This window comes from Lacerta agilis, chromosome 2 (assembly GCF_009819535.1).
Source record: "Lacerta agilis isolate rLacAgi1 chromosome 2, rLacAgi1.pri, whole genome shotgun sequence".
Taxonomy (NCBI): Eukaryota; Metazoa; Chordata; class Lepidosauria; order Squamata; family Lacertidae; genus Lacerta; species Lacerta agilis.
Window position 1 is genome coordinate 59766363 of NC_046313.1, and position 19883 is coordinate 59786245.

General features: G+C 41.9%; 1 protein-coding gene across 2 annotated transcripts; it reads right to left on the minus strand.

The window, feature by feature from the left end:
- Window positions 1-926: 926 nt before the first annotated feature.
- DCTN4 (dynactin subunit 4) lies at window positions 927-17364 on the minus strand. Of its 2 annotated transcripts, XM_033140302.1 has the most exons (14): window positions 17154-17364; window positions 13877-13947; window positions 12943-13121; window positions 11772-11815; window positions 10885-10992; window positions 10206-10226; window positions 7622-7695; window positions 5939-6051; window positions 5711-5820; window positions 5487-5560; window positions 4881-4935; window positions 4094-4201; window positions 3501-3598; window positions 927-2806 (listed from the first exon to the last, which is right to left on the minus strand). In XM_033140302.1, exons 1-14 carry the CDS (start codon window positions 17286-17288, stop codon window positions 2593-2595), a joined length of 1404 nt encoding a protein of 467 aa, XP_032996193.1. In that variant the 5' UTR covers window positions 17289-17364; the 3' UTR covers window positions 927-2592. The 2 variants fall into 2 exon arrangements, with proteins under 2 accessions (XP_032996193.1, XP_032996194.1); XM_033140303.1 differs by lacking the exon at window positions 10206-10226.
- Window positions 17365-19883: the final 2519 nt, after the last annotated feature.

Genomic DNA, 19883 nt, shown 5'->3' on the forward strand with positions numbered 1-19883 from the left:
TTTACCTTGTATGAAGTGGGACGCAGACTGACTGGATTCCCCATAGTCAGCAATTAAAACATTAAAACATTTTTATCCTGTCTCCTTCCAATATTCCTTTCATTTCTCTTGAGTCAAAATTGGCTGTAGCTCAAGTGCAATTCCAGGAGCTTAATATGATCTACCTCACCCTATGGCGGCAGTTGGCTCTATCAGCTGTTCTCACAAACACACCTGTCTTCATTAGGAGCCAATAGCAGCTTATGTGTGGCTCTCAATGGTCTCTCAAGCAGGCACTGATTAGGCCACCTGTTTAGGTCCATCAGCGCTACTGTACCAAGTGCTCCCACAGCATTCCTCATGCCAAGCTCCCGCAGCTTGTGTTTTGCCCATATATAAGGTCATAGTAGGTACACTTAAAATCGCTGCACTCCTAAATCCAGTCCAACACCATTATGCTTGCATAGAAAGAAAAAGACAGTCTGGCAGATGCTGTCCTCTACATTACACCCTAAGCATTGGTGCTACCAGAAAAAGTACACAATAAAGAAATGGCTTTGTCTGCTTCTTTATTTCAAGTTCACTACATTAAGTAAAACAATAAGGCAACACAGTCATTTTATTAATATTGATAAAGGCAGAGTGTCTCCAGTGTCCTCTAGTGAGGATTCAGTGAGATGTTTCTGCTGAAGTGTGGAATACAGAACAGAGTCCTAAAAGATTAAAATGAACAAGCTTCCAATGTATGCCCCGACTTTCCTATATGTTTGCAAGGAAGCTTCGGGTGTGTACCACTTCAGCACAGCACAGCAACAGCTCTCGAAAAGGAAGTTCCAAAATATTACTCAGCCAATTCTTGACAGAATTAAATCAGGGGTTAGTTTGAGTTATTTTAAAAACAGAGATCAGCAGACACTAAACACTACACATTTAAGAATAAACACTGGTTAGACTTCTTAAACTCATGCTTTATATTGTGTATAGTCTACATAGGTCTTGTGAACATCAAGCTTCTCTTTTCTTTACATCCATTGCACAAACTGGATAAGGTGCCACCTTCATCCAAATGCTGCCAAACAAATGAAGACATACCTCTGAACAACTTGCAATCTACAAGAAAAGCAGCTTTCCCACAGCCTTGAGTCCATTTCCCAGTTATGGTACCTTAATCCAAGATGGAAATATGCATTCCTCTTTCTGTCTGAGGCTGCAAAATAAGCTCTCATATTGTAACGTAAACCTGTTGACAACAGTATTCAATCACGTGATCTGCACATGCCCCCATTACTCCCAGGCTACAACAGCAGAGCCCCATTCAAAGCACACCTACATCTGTTACGTAGTCTGAGAACTATAAGCAGAAAAAGCAGCCAAGTTCCACCGTATGCATTTTTCTTTTCAGTAATCTAACAAAAAATATTAGCCAAGAAGTTTGTGTTGGAACATATCTCTGCATTTTGTGTCTGTGTGTGTATGCAACACTGCAATGCTGAATTTATGAGTGTGGGTGGAAGATTAGAGCCAAGCCCTGGGAATTATAGTTTACAACCATTTATTTCTTCAATTTGCTGCTAACAAAGCCTTGCGAAAGCCATTCACTTTTTCTTATAATGGTATGGAAATCAAGGATTAAGTATATTGAGTGCAAGGATGCACAGTGGGCGCTTGTAGCTATTTTCTCAAGAGATTTTAAACTTCAAAGCATACCAAAAGTGATCTCACATATCAAAATTCTCAGCTATCTTTGGTCTTAAACCTGTTCCTAAATAAATAATTTAACAAAAAACACACAGATGCTTCCCACAATGGCACGCCTGCTACAAATAAGTGCACTACAGCAGCATTTTCATTTATTGACTACCCTAGATTCTGTTCCATTTTTACACCTGCATCATCCAATGTAAGAATGGCAGAAGACCCGCCCTCCTCCCCACAAAAACCTGCAGAATATTGGGAGGAGCCCTTTTTTCTTAAGAGCCTTTCCTTAACAAAGTATGCAGGACAAGATAACATCTTATGAAATATCAACTTCTGGTACATGAGTAAAAGGCCAACAAGTGCTATTTGAAACAGATGGCACATCCAATTGAAGGTGGAAGCAAGAGAACATTATACTACTGCTGCTGCTTGCTCTTTTACTATAGATGGTGCTACTGCAGCCTTGGAATAATTTTTACTGTGAACAGAACCTACCACAAGGGAGAGAGATGTTGGCATTATGTAATACTAGCTTTGCAAAACCGATGCAGAGAGCGCCAAGTAAGGTCGTTTGCTGGGAAATTCCATGCTGTTTTATCAAGGAGCAATACAAGATGACCACAAAATGTGCACACCAAGCTTTCTGCTATAAAGCTGACCAAGCGTGGGGCATGGGGGGGGGGAACCATCCATTCACATAGGTGTTGCAGAGAGGAGAGTCATCCAAGAGTGCGGCTCTTCTCTTCTAATCCGACCTCTGCATCTTTTGGCTGAAATTTGTGGTGTGCGAGTTCTTATCTGATGGGAGCCTCTGTGAAGCAGTGCCTTCAGCATTTTGTCAAGATGCATTCTTCTATAGAACAGTGACACAATGTAGTGTGTGGCCATCGTTTAGGTTCCAGTTACAGATGCGTTTCATGGAAGCACAGGGCCCAGGCTGAGCTCCACGTGGTGATTGAGCCAGATGACCTCACAACTCTGATCACTTTCCTCCGTGGGCCGGATAGGAGCAGCAAGGTTTTTGAATTCATGTTTCATCTTAAAGCTCACAGTAACTTCTCCCTCTTCTTTCTGTGGAGTGACCTTGATGAATATCCCAACTTTGTTAGCCTTCCGGAAGGCTATGATGCTGCAAAGGAAGAAGAGAGGTTTTAACATAATTCCACAACTCTTCCATGTGAGCTACGTCACTAAGAAAGTTTATTAGTTGCTTAAGCCAACTAGAATAGCTAGACAGAACTAACCAAATACATGGACTTGCCCAGTGGTAAAAGACCAGTTCATGGGTATGCCTGAATTTGAATTTTCAAAAAGAAGAAAGAGAAGCCCTTCTGAATCAGGCCAAATGTCCACGAAATCCAGTATTTTGCTTCAAACAGCCAGCCAAATTCCTCCAAGAATCCCACAAGCAAGACATGAAGTCAACAGCCCTCTTCCAAGGCTGCTGCCTAGAAACTAGAATTGACACATATTGCCTTCCTAGCAACTAGCATTCAGAGACATACCAGCATTGATATATCCATCCTCCATGAATCTGCCAGATTCCCTTTTAAAGGGATCTAAAGGAAGGCTCCAATTTTTGTTTTCTTTGGTCTGCCCTGAATTCCCTGCCAATCAATTTCACAGACCACCCCAAGTTCTAGTATTATATTGGGGGTGGGATGTTCTTCTATCAACTACTTTCTAAATTCCAAACTACACAGCAGGGGAAAATAAATACTGTGCTATCAGTTGCCAACCTGACAGAAGCCAACACCATCAACCACCAATGAATCATGGATGACAATTTGATACACAGGTCTGTAAGATATGGAAAAGCTTACTCAGGATCATCTTGAAAATCTTGAGGCTCTGCCAGCTCATCATATTCTGCTGCTGCATCTTTGCCGGCCAGAAGTAGCTCTTTGGAAGGAACCACCACCTGAAAAACAGTTATGTAGAAAAGATGTTTTGCAACAAGTAGCCAATCATCATTCACCCTGCTTTCCCTGTAGTCTATATAAGTAATGGGGGGGGGGGGGAGAGACTGCCTGTGGCCAACTGCAAGATACAACATTGGCATGGAAATACCCAATACATCTTCAGTGCATGCTTCTATCATCATTTATTATATATTTGTATCCCGTCCTTCCTCTCAAAAGGAGCCAGGGGAGCAAAAATACACAAATGTTGTGTTGTTGTTGTTTTTTTAAAAAACCCCACCTAATATGGCAAACTCCTTAGTGGTTATGGCATCCACATGGGTACCAATACCAAGTGGAAGTCTTTTTTTTGCATTGTTACTTATAAATCCACCCTAAGTCTTCAAGAAGACAACAGCGACAGATGGCTATTTACAGCAGCATACAGCCAGTGTAGCTTCCAGCACAGCATCAAAGTATGGCCCAGAATCTATGCAAGGAAGAAGCTGCAATACCTTAGCAGTACTACTGGTGTCATCAGGATCACCTTCCTCACACTCTTTCAGTGTCACATGGGTGAGATTTTCCACTGGATTGGTGAGTGTTAGGAGAACTTGACTCTCCTGTGCAAATGACAGACACACAAAGGAAAAGATCACTCTCAGTAAAAATCTTTCACCCTGCTTTTATGCTGTTGCAGAAAACATGTTTCTGCCTTCCACTGATGCCTCTAAAATTAACAAATTTATCATATTTAAAAAACAGCTAGTCTTCCAATCATTCAGTTAGTGATTTAGTGTTTTTATTTGTCATAGCAAGCATTATATTGCAAAAGGCATTTCCTCCTATATACATGAAAATGAGTTGTGCTTCAAGATGGTGCTTTTTTAAATGTCATCCAATTATTCAGGAGGGGGGGACTTTTAAGTTGATTAAAGATCCCCCCAGTTCATTCATCCAATCAACTGGCAATCAATTCATCCAATCAAACATCAATTGCGGCTCTTTTGAAACTATGGCATGCTCAAACCATGATTTGGTGTGGTGTCTTAAATTGAGCCAAGGTTATAAAAAAATAATGCGTTCAATATGAAAAGCTATATAAAATAAATAAATAAATTGGTTTAATATTCACTCACATGCAACCTTCAAAAATCCCAGTTCCCAGAAGGCCCAACCATCATAGTCAATGGTCATAAATGATGGGAGTTGCAGCCCACCAACTCTGGAGGGCCACTGGTCCTCATCCCTAGTTTAAAATCCCACCTCTGGAAAGACGGGTCAAAATACACAAGAACAAACCTTCATATAGCGCAGATTAGGAATAGACATGATTCTCACTTCTGGGATATAGTTGCTACAATACAAATAAAAGAAAGTAAATAGCAAATTCAAGTATGAACCCAACGTCTCTAGACTTCTGACTGTACTTTCACTTTTTAGATAATCTGTCTTGCCTTTCAACCCAGAATGGCTTCTTAAGATAGTGATGTTTTAAAAAGTGGAAAAAGTAGATGACTATGAACACAACATGATTGTTGTTTTATTAAAAAGGGAATTGTACTGTAGATTTGCTACAACTTCCAGTGTTTTAACAGACTAAATTAGAACATGGGGCCAGACTTAATTACAGAGGTTGGTTTAAATGACATTTCAAAACTAGAGTTTGTAAACCAAGTAGCCCTCTGTACATAGACTATATGTACCTGCATGTAGAAGACAAGTCACTAGTGTCAGAGGGAAGGCTAGGCTAGATCCCTGTTATCTGATATCCCAGTTTGCTATGTGCTGTTATTTCTGTTTTAGGAGCTCTCACCTACAGTCTGAAGTGGAACAACTCAGGAGAGAATAGAAAACCAACTGTAAGTGTCATAGATTGTTGCTTCCACCCATTTCCAAAATACTTACACGGCTACCAGCTGAATTTTGAATTTGATGGATGTAGGGTTGAATTCTGGTTTACTCAAATTGTGTTCACATTTCTAGGAGAAACGAACATTAACAAAATGTTGCCAAACTGCAGACAACAGCCTACAACTACAAATGCTACCACTGAGCCAATTTTTTTTTTAAAGAAACACCAAAAGCAGTAGAAGTAGAGACTAACATATTTTTCAGAAAAGTCTACATACCCGGCACCGAAGGGAGCGTTTGATCAGCAGATGCTTATGACGTGGGTAAAGTTGAGAAGCACAGATGGGCTGGAAGTCTGGCTGGAGGAGGCGCTGTCGTAGGGTTGTCACTGTTCACAGTACAGAAAGTTTTTACAAAAAAAAAAAAATCAGTTTTGAACAATACGAATGAGTGACCACCACCCGAACACATCAAGTTGGGGCAGGAGAGCACAAAAGAGCTACTACCTTCTGTCAGATTGATTGGTCGGGTGTAATAGTCTTCAGGCAAAGGCTCCACTTCCTCCACAGCCTGAGCAGGTTCAATTTTTATCTCCTTCTGGTCCTCTCCATCTTTCAGCCTGAGGCAAAAAGAAGAAAACAGCTGCTTAGGATAATCAGAAAGTTGCTTAGAAGTAACTGAGCACAGTATAGCCTCAATGATATTACAATTACCAGCTAAATTAAACTTCTGCAGAGCAACTGTAAGCTAGTTGTTGATTGACATTCAGACCTCCTTACAACACCTAGAACAATGACATGAGGCTACAGAATGTGTGGGAGAGAGAACTTGCTCAGCCAGGTGAAGGCGAAAATTGATGTGCTTTTCAAAACTATTTCTTGAAATGTTCCCATCTTTGGGAGAATACTATAAATGAGATCGGCATGTAAATATTATAAAGAAAAAGTTACCAATGTTCACTAGCCTTAACTTTCTCTAGTTTTGCCATCCTTAAATGTCACACCCTTAAAAAAAATAACTGCTTAAGAACAGCTGTTCTGGGGATTAGAGGATTAACAACAAAACAACAAAACCAGAAAGGGACAAAAAAGCAGATTGCATTTAATGCTGTCCTTCCATTTATGGAGGCTCCTTGATCCAGAGAAGGTTTCTGCTGACAGAAGAGGAAGGGAGGTGATTTCCACAAATTCCTCCTCTCTTATTTTCATTTAGTTAGTAACATTTATAGACTGCTTGCTTGTAAGAAAACTTCTAAGCAGTTTACAAAAATATACAGCCCTCCATGCCACCTCTTATAATATTTTGGATCCCCCAACCTCCTGGCAACAAAGAGCTGAAGAGGGAAAAACCCTACATACCTACAAAAAAAGAAAGAAAACCAACCCACAGCAGGGGTGGGGTGAGCTGTTCACAGTGAACAATTTAGAATGGCAAATGGTTGACATAGAAAAGGATTAAGCATAGTTCCCCTCACCCCCTGCTTTCAACCTTTCCCTCACAAAATGGCTTTTTATCAAGCTGCACAGAATTGCATGGCTGAAATCCCAAGGCACACAGGGGCTTACTTCCAAGAACACATGCACAAGAACAGGGAACCTGAAAGAGAGCCACATCATACATTTAAGGCACATCCAATGCACATTACTGTACCCCAAAGAATCTTGACAAAGATATAATTCCCAGCACCCTTAACAAACTACAGCTCCCATGATTCTTTGGGGGAAGCCATGTGTTTTAAATATGTACCAAATGTATGGTGTGGATATGCAAAAAGCACCTGTTGGTTTCCTCTGAAGAGAAGGTCAGCAGCAAAGAGATAGAATGAGTAAATGCTGTGTACTGCACTAGCACAGATAATCAATCTCAGGCACAAAACCTAAGGAAAGAGTCTGGTAGCAGTCACGTTGTTGTATAAAACAAAGCAGAAGGTTTAGGCACAACTGTGAAGTACACATTGGTGCAAAAGCACACTCCACATTGAACTGAGCAATGGACCTCTCTCTTTTTTTTTTTAAAGGTGGGGGACAGACTCCTCCTGAATATACCGGTAAGCTGCAGAGGGAGACTCTGGATCACTCTTGGCAGTCTGCAGGCAACTTATTTGCACCCTAGATGAGCGGCAATTGGCAAGCTTGTGAAATTACATCATTTTACCTCTCGTCATACATATAAAAAGACCTAGCACTCACGAAAGTCCTGTGAGGGCACTGATAGGAGCCCCAGGCCTCTGACGCTGGAGCCTGGTTCCAAGGCCATACTTGTCCTAGGAAAGAAGTATGCAAGGAAAGTTAGGTCTGTTGATTGAAACAGTGGTTCACGTGGTTTCTGACAGCTTGAGGGGCATAAGGGATCAAGCATGCACGCACACACACACACACACACACACACACAGGCAATGCATATGGTTTTCTCTCTGGGTTCAAATGAATTTTTAGTAGCTTGGTTAATAAAATAAAATAATTGATCAAATGCTGGAAGAGGGACACAGCATGCCACTGAAACAACCCTATTTTTAAAAACCTCCTACCCTGATCTATTTTCATATGATACTCCAATGGATACTCCACTTGACAGTTAATGTAGCTTACTCAGAGCATAACGGTTCTCATACTGGGAATAATTTTGTGACAAAAATATATTTGACTACAGTTAAGACACCACTGGACAGAAAGAAATAGTTGTGATACTCAACTGATTTTACAGCTCAGATTAAATACCATCAGGCAAGGTATTCACTGACAAGTTGCTACAATTCAACTAGTAACAAATATATAGAACAGTATCAACCGTAAAGAAACAGCATCATGGATATACAGCTAAACTTTCCTAGTCATGCTGGCTGGGGCTGTAAGTCCAACTTCATCTGGAGGTACCAAGTTGGCTGCTCTTGTACTAGAGCACTGCACCAAGAACCTAGCCAACAGAGAAGACTTGCACAAATATTTATTTGCACACCTGTTTCCATCCATTCACGGTTCTTTGGATTCAGTGTTATCCTATAACCACCCTGCAATTCAGGCCACTAGATTTCCAATCAACATACAGGAAAACAGAGAAACAAAGATTTGCCCAATGCTACTCTGGAAATCATTGGCTGTAGGGGTCGTGGGATGGGGATTTCAACTGAAATTTTCCCAGGAAGCAGTCCTGTTACATCCTGTGTCATTTTGTAAGGTGGTGGTGCATGTCATTTTAGGAAGAAGGAATATGCACTTGGAGAAAAAAAGGTGTACAGTGGTACCTCCGGTTGCAGATGAGATCCGTTCCGGAGGTCCAGTCAGATCCCGAGGTTTCCGCAACCTGAGGACCACTTCTGCGCATGCGTGCGGGGCAGCACCTGGTAAAATATGTCCGGGTTTGCCGTGCGCGCATCCCGAAGTTTACGTAACCAGAGGGTTACGTAAACAGAGGTTCGACTTTACTTCTTTCTACCTGTATGACCTATGATATTACATCTAAGTCAGAGAATACTTCTAATAATGACTGTTGCTTAAGAGACAGACATAATGCAAAAAAGCTTTGACGTTTTAAAATGTAAACCAGCAGGGTTGTAGACAGCAATACATATGCATGTACTTTAGGAAAGCATAGCTTTGGGGGTGGAGGATTACATGAGCAGGGATCAAAGACCCCCAAAGGACCTGAATATAAGTAGTGCCCCTACCCCAGAAAATCCTGCTGGAATGTTAAACAGAGTCCAGTCCATGAAAAAAGTACTCTGTCCACACACTCAGCTGATTTGCACATCACAACAAGCTGGTTTATGGATTAATCATACAAATCCCACCTGACAGCAGCTTGAGTCCCAATGTGGCTTCTTCCTTCCACAAGCTATAGTATGGCTTGTCATGTTGCCTGAACCCAAAGTTACTTACAGGCAGTGAGCCAGAAATAACCCAAGAACAAATCTTAGTTGCTTTCTAGCTTGCTGCTTGTGCATGTTTCTAGTTGAGACATCACAGCAAACCAAAATACAGGGACTTGTGCAGTACGGTGGATGCTCGGGTTGCAAACGTGATCTGTGCGGGAGGCATGTTCGCAACCCGCAGCGCTGCGTCTGTGCATGCGCGGGTCGTGATTCGGCGCTTCTGCACATACATGAGTGCCAAAACCCGGAAGTAACCCATGCCGGTACTTCCAGATTTGGCGCGGTGCACAACCCAAAAACACACAACCTGAAGCAGCTGTAACCTGAGGTATTACTGTATAAGAGAAGACATGTTCACAATTAAACCACGGTTTAAGATAAACTGAGGCTTAGCATGTGTGAACCAGCTCGCTCTGTTAGCATGGACTTGAACCAGCAAACATCATTCTTTATATAGACAACGAAAATGTACTGAAAGTCCATAGCAATAGGTCTACCACCTTGTTTGGAAAGCTCGGCTCATTAATTGTATGCAAACTGGACTTCAGCTGTAGTACTACAAGCATATCCAAGACCAGAAGGCTGAGTACACTAAATATTGACATACCAGTATAGTCATACCTCGGGTTATGAACGCTGCGGGTTGCGGACCGCACCGAGCCTGGAAGTACTGGAATGGGTTACTTCTGGGTTTTGGTGCTCGTGCATGCACAGAAGCGCAAAATGACGTCACGTGTATGTGCTGAATCACATCACGCGCATGCGCAGATGCAGCGCTTCAGGCTGCGAACGCTGCAGGTTGCGAACATGCCTCCCACACGGATCACGTTCGCAACCCGAGGTATGACTGTAGAACGCAAGTGGTTTCAAAGGTTTTAACACTATCAGAAACTGAAGGGACTTACCACTACATGTATAGTGTGTTGCTGCGGAGAGCCCCCAAATTAGCAGCAGGTAGCAACGGAGACAAGAAAAAAGCAGCAATAAAGACAAAAGCAAATGCACAGAGCAAGCAGGTTATATGGGTATCCAAGAGGTAGGAAGCATATGCAAAAATATTCAGCTAAGCAAAAAGTAAGCCTTTCAAATGACACAGGCTGCACAGCTGAAAACTGAAATGAAATATTGTCACATCTTATGATTTCTAGCACATAGCAAGTTTGTGTTGACTATGAGCTAGGCAAGCAAATATTTAGTGACTGATCAGTCAGTATTATAAAACTGAAAGCAGAGCATCTGGGCCTAGCTCTTTTTCCAGCCCAGAATAATTCTTGCTCTTCTTAATACAATCCTGGGTTACTTGAGGGATTTCAAATGACAGGTGCCTACATTTCAGTAGTGGACAATATCCCTTAATAAACGGCAAAACATTCTGAAATTTTTCCATACACAGATGCTTGGAACTTGTTCTTGGAAAATTATTGATCTGACATGGTTCCAATAAACTCTGAAGAATTTTGTTTTGTTTTGTTTGCTTGCTTATTTTTTACAAGTTTCAACGAAAAACAACAATTATGCCTTTAAAAAACTGTCTTCTGATTTTGCCCAAGAGTTCCAGAATTCTGTATTGTTGTCCTAGCTCACCGAAAAAGCAAGGGGCATGTAGGGTCTGCGTCGAACCAACTTTTTACGATCCCTCTCCATCTTCTCCTTCTGAGCCAGCTGTTGATAATACTCGACCAGTTTGTTAATCTGATTAGAAAGGAATGTCAGTTTAAGATGTGAACTGGAAGAAAAGCTGTTCCTGGTTAAACAAAATGGTGGATTACTTTTTTGGGGTATGGGTCCCTTTTTGTTTTTTCCTTAGTTGAGCTGCAGCAGCAGCTTCTTGCCCAAGTCCTGACATCAGTTAACTGACCCAGTTAGCTAGCAGTGCCATGCACATCCTAACAATTTTACCCACTGCTCTTTCCTCAGAGAAACTGAAAAAAGAAGAAGCTTGCATTACATCATATCCTACTCTTAGGTGGAGATGAGCTACACCCTACACCTCAAAGGCAGGACCAGACAGATAAGGTGGCCATCAGGAAATAGAGCTCTCATTCTCAAATAACTACTCTGAACAGAGTAATTTATGTTAGCGGCAGTGCGTCTGTATGAGAAGGTTCAAATCAGTGTGGTATATGTGAGCTGGGGAAAGATGCTGACCTCTGCATGACACAAGGTCTGTGCCAATTCCTGATGACTGCTAGTTTAAACTGCATTCCAGCAGCTAATGAGGTCAATGTAGGTGGGCTACTTCTCAAAGAATGCATGTTGTGGAAAACTGCTTGGACTACTTGGTAGGTTTTGCTCAACATAATGTCATCCCCAGCCCCAGTTTGATGCTACAGTGCTAAATCAATTGGGGGAAGATGCAGTCTAGCCTCAACCATGCAGGACTCATTCTCCCAAGTTTAATTAAATGTTGACCCAATACAAAGACTCTTCTTTTTCAGGCTACTCTATGAAAGAAGCAGCAATTTACGTACCTTCTGAGTATGAGGATTTTCTGGCTCCTGCCAACCTCCACTGGCTGCAACACAACAAAGCAATTTTTAAAAGGCTGGTGGGTGGGTGGGGGGGGGAGAGAGAGATAATACATGCACTGGACAGAGAAAATGAAACATATCCAAAATTACTGCCTGCTTCTCTCCTTCTCTCATCTAACCCAGATCACGGTTCATTAAATCTGGTATTATTAATATCAACATGTCAGATACCAAAAGCTAAAAGTTCTTCTGCATCACAAGAGGAAAATGGCGGAACTATGTAATATACTAGCAAAGATGTGTTTTCTATACTTGTGTCTGAAGGTTAACATGAATGCTGGGGCACAGAGAAATATTTGTAGGAAATTACTGGCAAGTGAAAGAGATGTTGAACCCATCTGACACCCATATATTTTCACCTACAAATGCCCTCTTTCCTTGAGGATTATTCACCTACCCAGACTATTCTGGGTTTTAGAATTCAGCTAGGTAAAACACAGTAGAAACACAGCTAGGGGTGCAGAAGATATTTCCAGGGTGGGGGAGAATCATGCACCCTCCCTTCCACCATATATACATGGCAAATAATACTACAGCATGAAAAATGTTACAACATGAAATTTCCACATATATTTATACTGAAAACCCAAGAAGAAGTCCCAGTGCATAGGCCAGTGTTGGCCAAACTTGGCCCTCCAGCTGTTTTTGGACTACAACTCCCATCATCCCTAGCTAACAAGACCAGTGGCCAGGGGTGATGGGAATTGTAGTTCCAAAACAGCTGGAGGGCAAAGTTTGGCCACCAATGGCATAGGCAGAAGTTCTTGTGTTAACAGGACAACTTTGTGGGATACAACCTGCTTTTTTTTTTTTTTTTTTTGCTTAGTTTATACAGTATTATGCAGCCTGTGAGCAAACAGTACTCCAAGGACATAGGCACGCATCCTCACAACTCAATTCTGACTATTTTGGTAGCATAATAATAACACCATTCACCAATGGAAGCTAACATCTATCAGCAATTCACACAGCCCTACTTATCTTCCCAACTCTTAGTACTGAACTACAAAAACAACACTCCACATTCTAATTAAGGCTGCATGCACAACATGCCATGAAAACGTTTTCTAACAACACTTGCAATATTCATCAGAAAACCAATGCCACTCACCAACTGATTTATCTGCCATGCCAACATCTCTGGAAGTCCAGCGGCAAAAGCCACAGGCTAGGTAATAAGCCTTCTTCATTGTGGTCTTGGCTGGGTCATCAGGCAGCGGAGCAGGGATGCTTGTTGCTCGGGTAGAGAGAGTGTGCATACAGCAAGGACAGTCAAAACAGTTGGCACACCTGAACAGAGAGAGACCAGCATGGAAGTTTGACTCAAGTTTGGATTATACCTGGTGTCCAAGACTCCTGATTTTCTGTTTTATAACTCAGAAATTGCCTCTGACAAGTTTAAAAAAACCAAATTCTTTCCAAAGGTGCTACTATGAAAGAAAGGACTTTACAGAATCAGTCAACAAAAAAACAAAGTAAGCCATTTCATTCCACTTCCATCACCCTTTGTGAAAGGGCACAAAACATGCTGTAGGCAAAGTTTCAAATCTGGTCACAGTAAACATTCAAGATTCCACAAGTGCTCTGATCCACTCTGCATGTATTTCATAGAAATTCACGAAAGCAGACGTCAATGTACAGCAGATGTAAATTCATTCTAAAGGCCTTCTTGCAGCATGGGAGATCACCAGCAATTCCACAGTGTGCTTTTCTTGTGATTTCACAAAAAAAAACCACATTGAGAGTGTGAAAAAGAAACAGGCTCATGCTCAAGTGTAAATTATTGCAGCATTATTTCTCGAGTACAGTCAGTAGTTGTCAATGCAGACTATAAACAGAGTGCTAAGTCAAACACACAAAACACACACCTCATCACAATGAGATCACATTGTAAATAAAATCCTTACTGAGAGGATTTTCAAAATTGTTTCAGATTCTTACTAAGGTGCTGTGGACAAATATACACTGATAGAAGGCAGACTATCCTAAAGCATGACGAAAGTATTGAGTAAGGTGAGAATCACAGAAGTAGCATGTAGTCTTACCTATTCTTCTTTAGCTTGGCTTCAGCTGATGGCATATTTTCCAGGCAACTGGGACAATAGTGAGAATCCACCTAAAAAATACAAAAAGGCCTTTTTCATTTTGTACCATTATCCTTCACCAGATCCTTTTCCAATACAAAAAAAACAACACCTGTGAATTTTTTTAGAGCAGCACAGCATAGTAGGTAGTTCAAGTTATGAGACATCAAGTCCCCATTCTGATTCTTACCTTTGTCATGAATTCATCAGATGGCCTTAGGCAAGCCACTCCACCTCAGTTTTAAAGTGGAGTCTGTTAAGGATGCTGGGCATTGTAGCTCTGTGAGTAGGGAAAGCTACAGTTTCCAGGATTCTTTGGAAGAAGTCATGCATAAGTACACAGCCTTATACCTGTTTACTTACAGAGTAGTTATAATGAATACAAATGTTGTCAACCCCCCAAAACCACTAAAAAGTATCAGCATCTTAAAACTAAGATGTCTGGGGGATTTCTTGACCTAAACACAAAACATTATCTTCAAACAGACAAACTGTTCTGGCAAAGTTATTCAGTCTTCTAATGCCCAGAAACTAAGCCAAGTATGATGACTGTCTTACTATTCAGATGGAATTTAACAATATGTTGCTGAACTATGTGCTAGCAACCTTCCACATTGCCACTCTCACATATATCATCATCTACAATATATTATTCTGAACATTAGTGGAAATAACAGAGCAAATAATTTCTTGCTCACACTAAAGTACTTTATTGCCAACTTGTCTGAACCTTTGGTCCTCCCAGAATAACATAATTCTTGAGACATTGTATATTTTAAATATCATTTATAAGCAAAAGGACACATTACAAACAAATGCATGTAATAAAACCCTACCTTTAAAAGAACAAAGAAGAGGAGGTGCTTAATTTCTTCCATAACCCTTAAGAATAAAACAGCTTTACCGGACTGATTTTGGGTGGACAATCATTGGGGACAGTCAAATACACAGACTACTTCACCCTCCTGAGTCTGTTTTTCAGCTTATACAAATTCAAAAACTAATTTAATAGTTATTACCTCTCCCTAAACCAGTGTTTTTCAACCTTTTTTGGGCAAAGGCACACTTGTTTCATGAAAAAAATCACGAGGCACACCACCATTAGAAAATGTTAAAAAATTTAACTCTGTGCCTATATTGTCTATATATAAAGTAATTCTCTTGAATTTTTCAATTTTTCCCACGGCACACCAGGCAACATCTCGCGGCACACTAGTGTGCCACGGAACAGTGGTTGAAAAACACTGCCCTAAACTATTCTGAGATTTCTAGTTCAGTAAAGGAAACTTTAGACTTCTAGCAGAGAAAATTCAGCAACCTTGTCAAAGAACAATTCCAAGGTGTGGGCGGTCAGGCAGGCAGGTGTGACTTGTGAACAGAGTTGCAAATTCAGCCCTCAACTATGCCAGAATTAGGTGCAGAAGCAGGCTCTAATCTTTAGACATTTGTTAACCCAAAGTCACAGAGCAGCATGGCTTTTTAAGTTTTACAGATACTTTACTTATTTTGATGTTCTAACAAAGTAAAACATGTGTCCAGGCCTATTTAGTAATCTTATGGTCAAGGTAGAAGCTGCACTGAGGTTGGCACACTATGAACTGGCTGTCTCCATTCTCTACAGCTTAAAAGGGCGAAAAATATTTAAGAGTGAAAAGAATTCAGCTAAGATATAAATGACAATTCTGTGTAACACGAAAATTCAGTTTCAAACTCCCTCAAACAAGTTTCTCACCCAGAGTAAATTAATGGACCCATCTCAGTTATGTTCATTAATTTCAACCGGTCTGCTCTGAGTAAAACTTAGCTGAATACCACCCTTTACATCCAAATAAACTGGGGGAAAGAAGACAGAATATTTAAGACAATCAATTAGAGGTTGTGATAGGACTGGGTAATCAGAAAATGACTTGGCTAATCAGAAGAGAAAGAAACTGGTTTCTCCACCCCCATTGTTCAGCCCAGACACTGAGGTCCAGCTCCAAGGGCCTTCTGGCGGTTCCTTCACTGCAAGAAGTGAGGGTACAGGGAACCAGGCAGAGGGCCTTCTCGACTGTGGCACCCGCCCTGTGGAACACCCTCCCATCAGATGTCAAGGACTATCTGACTTTTAGAAGACATCTGAAGGCAGCCCTGTTTAGGGAAGTTTTTAATGTTTGAAGTCCTATTCTGTTTTTAATGTTCTGTTGAAAGACGCCCAGAGTGGTTGGGGAAACCCAGACAGATGGGTGGGGTAGAAATAATAAATTATTATTATTATTAAGTTGGTAAGAGTGCTGTATTTTATCCATAATCACTTCTGTGACTTGAATAGGGTACAATATGCCAGGGGTCAGCAACCTAAGGCCCATGGGGGTCGTTTAACTAGCCCATGGACCCCCATCACCCACTCAGTCGGCTCCCGTGCACTAAACCGGTGCGGAGCAGAACGGGGACCACCTTCCATGACGCTGGTCGGGTTCCCTTTGGCTGCAGGAAGCTCCTGCAGCCAATGGGAAGCTGCACATGCCTCCTCCGCGCCGGATGGAGTGCCGGAAATAGCATTTGCGCATGCATGCGTACTCCAGCCCACCTCGGCGTCTGCGGGACCGTGAACCGGCCCAAGCCACAAAAACTTGGCCGACCCCTGCAATATGCTATAGAAATGGAGGAATGGGGCAGAAAACTCAAGCACCACACAGGCTGCTAAAAGAACAAATAAGAAGACTGAAAGTGGTTTATTTTAATGTGCTGAATATACAGTATAGGAAGCCAAATGGGAATGAGGGTGTAGCTAATTATCACCACACACACACACACGCACACAGAGCCCCCCATCATGCCTACTGCTTACAAAATGCTATAGAGGTTGTTGTGACTGTGCATAACTCAGTTCTGCCAGAACAGAGTAACTGGCAGGCTCACACCACCCACCACCCAAGGAAGAAACCGAGAGGCTAAGAAGGGATATAATTAACAATACAACTCCAGTGATGTCAGGCCATAAAATGAAGAACTGGCATCCTGCGATAGTGGTTAGGGAGAGGGCGACGCTACCTCCACACATCATATATATTGTAAATCGAGGAATGATATGGACCCTCCTCCCTCTAATCCATCCATCTCTCCTAACCAACAGAATGAAGTGAAGGAGCGAGTGGCAGCGGGACGGGCCAATCAACGGGCTCTCTAGGCGTGGGATGCGGCGCCCTCCCTCCCTCCCCCCCCGTTCTCCAGCCCCGTCAGCCCCCGCCCAGTTTACCTCATGAGAGACGCACTCGAGGGACCGCAGCTCACTGCAGTAGCGGCAGAAATAGAGCTGCGAGAGCGGCATGCGGATCTCTTTCTCGCCCCGCACTAGGTACGAAACGCGCTCGGACTGCAGCAGCGAAGCCATTTTGGAAAGACGGGGACCAGCCCCAACCTCTCCAGCCGCTCGCCTCACCCAGCCGCCCCGACTTCCGTCACGTGACCCGGAAGCGCCCGCCGTTTGAAGAGAACCACGTGGGTTGGTCACTTCCGGGTGGCGCTCTCTTATCTCCACCTGGTGTAACGTCATAGGGAGGGGAGATGAAGTACTGTACAGTACTGTAAATGGATGGTTAAAACAGAAAGATATATAGATAGATTATATATAAAATATTATATGTATGTCTGTCTGAGTCTAAATTTTAAATTTGATTTCATGGGTGCCACAGAACATGTATTTACTGCAGGATAAAGTCTGTAGCTCTCTCTCTCTCTCTCTCTCTCTCTCTGTGTGTGTGTGTGTGTGTGTGTATACATTCATTAATATCTCTGCTGGTGATTTTTATGCTGTTCTTTCATGGATTTGATTTTTAAGAGATTACTTTTAATGTGTGATATTTTAATGTATTTTGATTTTTGTTGGAAGCCGCCCAGAGTGGCTGGGGAAATCCAGCCAGATGGGCGGGGTGTAAATAATAAATATTATTATTATTATATATTTTATTGTATTGTGCAGAGTTGTGTTGTAAGCCACCCTGGGGACATTTCTGTGAAAGTCTTCTTAATTGGTCCCCCCCCCCCCTTTAAATAAAATTTTGGGAATTCCTCCTGATGATCAAGCTGGAAACTGTTTAGGGCACATAATCCACCCTGAAAACCTCAGACTATACAAAAGCACAACTGAATACTCGTGTTTACTTTTGTTATTTACCCAGTACCTTCGTTCTATAGCAATGTTTATGGAAGCTTAGATATATTTACAGTGTTTCCCCACCTGTCGGTGACTCCTCTCCTCCTACTACTATCCAATCCTTGTCCTTCTGCTGTAAGATGCAAATGGAATTGAAAATTGACTTTCCACAGATATGTTTTATTTGCTGTGTGTGGCATGGGTACTGTGGGGAGGGTGGTGTACACATTCACTGTAAGCCTTCATGAACCTCAGAATGCTGCATTTTTATTAACTAAAAATACATATACAGTATGTGAAGTCTATCTAATGTAGCAGGCGGTTATGCCATATGTTTGTCAGTAAAACTCTTAATGGAACTATGGTATTGGTTTTAGGATTAAGGTACCAGGTGTAATAGGGAGGTATGCTGCATCTTACACAGTGTCATCAGAACCATGTAAGTATAAGTTCCTGTCAAAAGAGGCACATTGGAATCATAGAAAAATAGAATTAGAAAGGACCTTAGCAGTCATCTAGTCCAACCCCCTGCCATGCAAGAATTTCAGCTAAAGCATCCATTCTAAAGCATTATATTCTTCTACAGTTTATTTCATGGTTTGTTTCTGGCTTACAAACCTTTGTTTTAACTGTAGTTTGGCATAATATTAATCCAGCACCCTTCCGTAACCATGGTTTGTTTGGCCAACCCATCTCAGATGCTCAGAAAGCTACAAAAGTACCTTAAGCCAAGAACAGCTGGGGAGGAAAAACCAAGTTTTGGGGGGAAAGGTTATGGTGTGTTTGATCATCTGTTGGACAACTGATAGCTTTTTCAAAAAGTATGGCTGAAGAAATATCAACAACCTCAGATATGCTGATGACGCAACCTTGATGGCAGAAAGTGAGGAATTAAAGAACCTTTTAATGAGGGTGAAAGAGGAGAGTACAAAATATGGTCTGAAGCTCAACATAAAAAAAACTAAGATCATGGCCACTGGTCCCATCACCTCCTGGCAAACAGAAGGGGAAGAAATGGAGGCAGTGAGAGATTTTACTTTCTTGGGTTCCATGATCTCTGCAGATGGTGACAGCAGTCATGAAATTAGAAGACGCCAGTGAGAGCTGGACCATAAAGAAGGCTGATCGCCGAAGAATTGATGCTTTTGAATTACGATGCTGGAGGAGACTCTTGAGAGTCCCATGGACTGCAAGAAGATCAAACCTATCCCTTCTGAAGGAAATCAGCCCTGAGTGCTCACTGGAAGGACAGATCCTGAAGCTGAGGCTCCAATACTTTCGCCACCTCATGAGAAGAGAAGACTCCCTGGAAAAGACCCTGATGTTGGGAAATATGGAGGGCACAAGGAAAAGGGGACAACAGAGGACAAGATGGTTGGACAGTGTTCTTGAACCTACCAACATGAGTCTGACCAAACTGCGGGAGGCAGTGGAAGACAGGAGTGCCTGGCGTGCTCTGGTCCATGGGGTCATGAAGAGTCGGACACAACTAAATGACTAAACAACAACAACAATGGCTGAAACAGACTCTGGGTTAGCATTATTTCTGAACTATACACATGCAAGCTGCTCTCATGCCCATATATTGGAAGGTTAGCTAATTGGTATGATGTGGCCCCTGAAAACTGAAGCTGTTTCTATTACTTGCTTAAAACATAAATAAATAGAGTCAGACAAGAATAGACATATTTCCTTGGCCTTTTAACATCATGCAACAGTGGAATATTCCAAGAGAAACTTTCTATTGTTGTGTCATATTCCATATCGAGGAAATCCAGTTTCCCACGACTGGGCTATTCTTTTGGCATCCTGAAAAATGCCTTACTATGACTT